Source organism: Hesperophylax consimilis, chromosome 17 (genome assembly GCF_061612785.1).
Source record: "Hesperophylax consimilis isolate HC1 chromosome 17, BYU_Hcon_1.0, whole genome shotgun sequence".
NCBI classification, from domain to species: Eukaryota; Metazoa; Arthropoda; class Insecta; order Trichoptera; family Limnephilidae; genus Hesperophylax; species Hesperophylax consimilis.
The window spans coordinates 23,741,777-23,748,265 of record NC_142852.1 but is presented as its reverse complement, the minus strand read 5'-3'; the positions used below and the strand labels follow the sequence as shown (position 1 = coordinate 23,748,265).

The following is a 6,489-nucleotide window of genomic DNA, read 5'->3' as shown; positions in this document are numbered from 1 at the left end:
TGGAAGGGTTTAGTTTTTCCTATGGGGAAGATTTAACCCGGACAACAAAATCGGAAGTATAAAAAATTAATAAATTATTGATAGAAAAATTTTACATATTTTTTAACATAAATTCTATTGACAAAAAGGTCACTGCTCAGATATCAGATATATCCGGATCTCTCCGGGAATGCAGCTGGTTTTCAGCAGTGCCTTATAATATGATGCAAATGCGAATGGTAGCAGAAGTCGGGGACGCCCGAGAAAAACATGACACGTTCAAGTGAATCAGATACTCGAGTGGGTCCATGTCAAGAGTCAGAATAATAGAAGAGTATGTATGAGACGATGTATGAATGTGAATGAGGCAAGGAGTCTGTGCCAATACCGAGTTGTTTGGCGGTCCGTCCTCTCTGCCTTCCCCTATTTATATTTAGTTAGTTTTGTCTATGACCCTTTTGTCTATGTGTGCCTCATATATTTTGTTGACACATTTTTTCTTTAATGTCCGTTGTTTCATCCAGTCACCCGCGCAATTAAATTTATGATCTCTACTTGTGACAGTTATTAAATATAGTTATAATAGTTGATATTATTTAGTAAGTGATAATTTTTATTTTCATCGCAATTCATTTTGGTAGCGACCACTGTTCTTGTGTCATGCCCAAATGTCTAAAGCTACCTTGTTTAACTTACCCAAACGGTACCCCTAAGTTAGGAAATGCACTTCGTCTTGTAACTGTCAACATTTAAAAAATACTGTTTCAAAGGCATTGATTAAAATAACCGATTACAAAAACCGTGCCCGTATATTTGATCCTGATTGTTGTAGTTATAGTGTGGAGCAAGCGAGTTGGTATTTTTTACGCCAACAATTTTTCTTGTCATTTTCACAATCACTTTTGGAATTTATTTCTGATCTGCGGTTTTAAATTGCATTGATTACAGTACACCCATTATAAAAATTTGGATTTTCTGTCAAAAGCGGAATTTCGGATCCAATATAAGGTAATACCGGATATTATCTTTGGACATAGATATTGTATGAATTGAGTTATCTGCGACTTATGAAGATTTTATCGACCGTTTGAAAATGAGGAGATACTGCCACAATACTATACTTATTCCCAATTATAAGTTATGTATAAGAATTCAATGTTTTGACAGAATATTCCAAGCGACAACAAATATTCAAATATCTTTGTTATGTTTCAGGTATATTTGTTTGAGTTTGAACAAATCACCAATCGCTACCACAAAGCAGTGCCATGGATCTACTAAATCCAGAGACTGTTTCCATCAAGACAGAACCAGGGCCCCAGGAGGAAGGCGGAGGTGAAATGCCGTATATGGATATAGATTTCGACCTCCAAGATGTGAAGAAAGAGTGTTTGCAATATGCGGAAAGTTCTCGTACAGCCGGTTAGTTTTTTTATTCATTTATCCTTTTTTTGGTTTCTTAGATAATCTCAGTGTAAGCTCAACTAGACAGAACGTAAAAATTAAGAAAATTATGAAGTAATAACAAGGTCATAGCAAAATAATAACAAAATACGAACCGTCCAATAACCATGTATAACAATTTGTTATTTGAAACGTTCCGCACAGCGGTAAATGGATGTTCAATTAATACCTTCCTGAAAGAGAATAACTCGTCTTTAGGGAGGGAATATTAAATCAATAAGAATTGTAGGATGTTGAATTCGGATGTTCGGAATTGATGTCCGTTTTTAAATGTCGTGGAAACAGGACACAGGCATATACATTACATCCTATCTTGCCGTACATAAGCATATTTGTTTGTTTCCTTAAACAGCGTCTGCCTAAAACTGCTTGATTACCGAACTTTTTAATTTAATTTAATCGCCTACAATAAGTTCGTGATTCCTCAAGTATTTAACTCATGTTTAAAAACACATGAATGATGCGGATTGAAGAAAACATCATTCCATAGACTAAAAATAACCAAATCCCGTACTAAAAGTGCTCGAAAGCTGGAGGCCGATTCACGTTCTTTTGGACTTTGCCTATGGCTAGCGTTCGCTAACGATAGCCGTCGGCTGTAAGGAAAGGATTTTTTTAGCCTGTAAGGTCAACCATAAACACATGTGCGACCGTTAAGCGATTCACGATCCTTACAGGCTTGGTTTCGGAGAGACCTAGTAAAAAAATCCTGAGCAAGAGTGGTTAAGAGATGTTAAGAGATTGCTTGAAAACAAAGATATATCGAATATAATCTATTGACGCAAGGTTTATAAACAAAACTTCTTAAAACATTCACTTTATATTATAATGCATTTTAACCACATCTTATTTTATTTTTAAACATCATAATAAAGCCGTTTATCTAAGATTTACGTTTGTTTTGTATATAGGTACCCTACCTAGCTATATAGTTAGAACTTTGTTATCAATTCACTCCGCGCCAGATTACCGCCATCTTAGCCGCCATTGCATATTTACGTCAAGTCTCAACAGTCAACAACAAGCAAACAAGTTAGTTTGAGCATTCAGTAATAGCGGCACAGTTAGTCTTGTTGAAATTTTTCATAAAAAATTGGAATGAGGTAAGTTAATATTCTATATAATGTAATTAAAAGCATATAAATGACTCAAAACGGAATTGACAACGATTTTATCGGTCTACAAAAGATAAATTGAGGTTAGAAATTTTTAAAACTCAAGTATAAGGCTAGACAGTTATTGTATTATTATTTTTTAGCTTTTGTGTTTAGAACCTAAGAAAAGTGTTACTTAATTAAATAATATGTCGTTGCATTATCTTTCAGTTTATCCGTAAATAAAATTATACGGTCCGCGCGTACTTCGGCGGCGCAGTATATGATGATGGCAGATGCCATGATTTTAGAGCCAGCATTTGCAGCCAACAAATTTGTAGGAAAAAATGGAAAGGACGCTCTAGCTGCATTTTGGTTAAACCTTACCATAACATTAAATAATGCTGGTCCACAAAAAACAACAACACAATGGCAAAAAGTAAGATTCTATCAATGCAGAATAGTACTTGTCAATTTTGTAGTGTATTTGATTTGTGTACTGTAATGTAATATTCGTTTCAGGTGTGGACCGCATTAAAGTCCAATGTGAGGTCAAAGGTATCCAAAATGCGGAGAGAGAACCTGCAGACTGGGAATGTATCGGCCGGATGTTCACTGACTGCGTTAGAGGAGAAGGTCCTAAGTCTGATGGGCAATTTGATTGTCGACGGACTCAGTGTGCCCGACAACCTTCCGACTGACGACGTAAGTATTTTATTCATTTGTAAAGGCCCTTAGCCCCACTTGTTTTGCTAGTTTACATAATGTGTGAATAAAGAAATTTCATACGATACTTTGTTGACATGTTCATTTCTTTAACAGAGATCTCTTCTCGCACTGATGGAGGATGACGCTGATGGTACTGGTGGTGTGCGGGGAGAGTTTTTGAACCCCGTGGCCTCCCCTCCTACCTCGCCGACCTCTGCTCGCGCAGTGGACAACTCCATGCATTTCCCAGACTGTAATCCCCATGCATCAACCCAGAGTCCTCGATTGGTAGCAGGTAATTCTTTATACAATGTCAAGTAAAATCACGCCCATAACATGAATTAGATATACATATGAATAGTTTAATTCATTTATATACACATAAATTCTATTTTACAAAATTCAAATGATCAAATATTAAAATTATTACAGACATCAACTACATTGAGTTAAATGTTTCAGAAATTGTGGTAGAGATACCCAACATTAGTGGTGATGCGCAGGAAGAGTTGGTGGCTAGCCCTTTACCTCCGACCACTCCTCGCACAGTGGACCGACCTCCCCTTCCCCCTCCACATGCATCAACGCAGCGACCGAGGAGGAGAACTCGAAATGTAGCAGGTAATTAATACCTATAATAACAACAAATATGTTCACATCCATCGAATGTAAGTACACAGCATATGATTGTGTACATGGAGTAGATAAAAATATCAAAAGTTTTATTCATTTATGTACATATAAATTCTGTTTTATAGAAATTGAAAGATCAAGTGTTAAAATTATGTCAATTATATTGAGTTATTCAATTTTTCAGATCAAAATGAGACCAGAGCAGCTGCTTTTCAGAAACTGATGGATCAGCAGAATTGTGTCATATCGGTGAGGAAAACTGACTTAACTTTTTTTTTTTAAAGTATATTTTTATTTAGTTATAAAATGTGTGTACATCAATCTAGTATATTAATTAACCTTATTCTAAAACTACTATTTTTTTTTTCACTTACATACTTACTAAAATTTGGACTTCACAACATTTAGACATAACCCACGAAAAACTGCAAGACTTCTAGCTTCCTTAACATTTACCGGGAGTTCATTGAACATTTTAAAATCTTTATAATAAATATTGTTTAATGTTCCCGATAAATTAGTCTTAGGAAGCCTAAAGTCTTTACAGCTTCGATACGACCTACGATAGCTATGGACTGTACTATTTATCTTACACTATTCGTCATATAGTCTGGCAACATTTTATTTTTTTAACTTATAAATAAATACCAGAGAATTATATACTAAACATTGCCAAACACTAAGGATGTTGAGTTGGCGTTATTATGTTGACTTGGCATTACTATTGCATATTATGTGTGGCCTTCTTATTCCTATTTAGTAAATTGATTACATTTCAAGTTTGAATAATTTTTTTTACAGAAACTCGCAGATGCACAAACGAGGTCAACCACGACGGTGGAGAATTTTTTAATGGGGATTGAGGCGAGAATAATGGAAGAGAAGATAAGAAAAAGGGAATGGCAAGAGATGATGAGAGAAAGAGACAGGGAATGGCAAGAGAGGATGAGAGAAAGAGACAGGGAAGAGAGAGCACAACAGTTCATGCAGCTTACATTATTATTAAAGAGACTAGTAGAGAAGAAGTAAGTAGAAAGACACAAACATTTTCAGCTGTTTTTGTAAAGGTCGTTTTTCAGTCTCACTCTTAACTCTTTATTTATTATTTTAAATAATTGATAACATATCATAAAGTGTTAATTTTGTTATGATAACAAATGTTTTATTATCTTCTTTTTTACGTAATAAGTAGATATAATGATATCCTTACTGGAATCTCCCGTGCTGAGGATTTCTGTGTATATATTATTATGTAATGTTTTTGTAGTGCAATTGAGTTTGTTTTTATTTTCTACTTCTGATCTCTATGTTTTCTTTTCATTCGAGTTGTGTATATTATGTATTTGTGTAATTTTTTGTAAAGGTGGGTTTTCAGTCTTACTCTTTCTTAACTGTATAATTGTTTTAAATAATTGTTAACATATCATAAAATGTTAATGTTATAATAACAAATGTTTTATTATCTTCCCTTTTAAGTAATAAGTAGAGATAATGATATCCTTACTGAAATCTCCCGTGCTGAGGATATTATGTAACGTTTTTTTAGTGCAATTGAGTTGTTTTTGTTTTCTACTGCTGATCTCTCTATGTTTTCTTTTTATTTGAGATTATGTATTTGTATAATGTTGTGTAAATACATATAAAATAAAAACAATATAAAAATAAAAAGTGGTGTTTAATTTATGTAAGGTATTTATTTTTTTTAAATTTGTGGGCATCTAGCCACTATTATATTTACAATTCTTCTGTAACTACTCATGGTGCTCTACTGAAGAGGACACATGGGTGACTCTTCGCATCCCGGTACAATTGGATTTACTAGCATTCATCTTTGTCGTGACAAACGTTAACGGCATACAAGTCCTTCCACCAAAAACGAGGTGAACGGAGCGGACCGAGTACATAATGCATACAATGGTTGATAATAGATACAATATGTAGTTGTTTTGATATAATGGTTTTGTATTAGGGCAATTCACCCCAAATAGAGTGCTTTGTGGATGCAATTGATGGTAATATTGATTTTAAATAGTTTATATATTTTTTAAAACTATAGTTACATTGAAGAAACAAACTTGTTTACAAATAATACAGAAAATGAGAGTAAACAAACAAAGACAATTCTAGAAGAGTGTCTAACCTAAACAGTACATAGCTGGTATTTAATTTTGAATATCTCAAATTTATGAAATAATAACATGTATAACAATTTATGAAATAATAATTGTAAACGTTCTTAGTCATTTAAAAGAAAATAATATTAGGAAAGATAGTTTTTTCTTTTTAAACAAAATTGTGGTTACGTGAAATAAGCAAACTTACAGTAACAATGCAGCAAAAGAGGGAAGGCACATACACATGATTAAAGAGTTCTAACGTAAATGACACTTGTATGAAAAGAATGTATTTTGTCATGATTTAAATTTGAGAAATCAGCGCTGTTAATGTGTAAAGTGAGAAGTGATTATCTGATTTCTGACACGTCTTCCTTCAGCAAGACGTGTCCTCGGAAGTTCGTGGTCTTCTGCAATGGGTAATGGGTTATCTATTTCAGGCATTACCTGATCTATCTCAAGGTCCATTCTACTCATCCTCCGCAGATTGTGCAATA

The 6,489-nt window shown here is 34.0% G+C and overlaps 1 protein-coding gene across 1 annotated transcript; it reads left to right on the top strand.

Moving 5' to 3' along the window:
• The first annotated feature begins 2,541 nt into the window (after positions 1–2,541).
• On the top strand, positions 2,542–6,111 carry LOC149416290 (uncharacterized). The gene is made up of 7 exons (XM_089641942.1): positions 2,542–2,546; positions 2,769–2,976; positions 3,060–3,242; positions 3,360–3,540; positions 3,708–3,866; positions 4,063–4,127; positions 4,680–6,111. Exons 1-7 carry the CDS (start codon positions 2,542–2,544, stop codon positions 4,905–4,907), a joined length of 1,029 nt encoding a protein of 342 aa, XP_089498068.1. The 3' UTR covers positions 4,908–6,111.
• Positions 6,112–6,489: the final 378 nt, after the last annotated feature.

What these genes read in the sequence shown, in the direction of transcription:
- LOC149416290 (XM_089641942.1), top strand. An exon ending in CAACAACACAATGGCAAAAA is followed by an intron (nt 2,977 to 3,059) that starts GTAAGATTCTAT and finishes TATTCGTTTCAG; the next exon opens with GTGTGGACCGCATTAAAGTC. An exon ending in AGCAGAATTGTGTCATATCG is followed by an intron (nt 4,128 to 4,679) that starts GTGAGGAAAACT and finishes TTTTTTTTACAG; the next exon opens with AAACTCGCAGATGCACAAAC.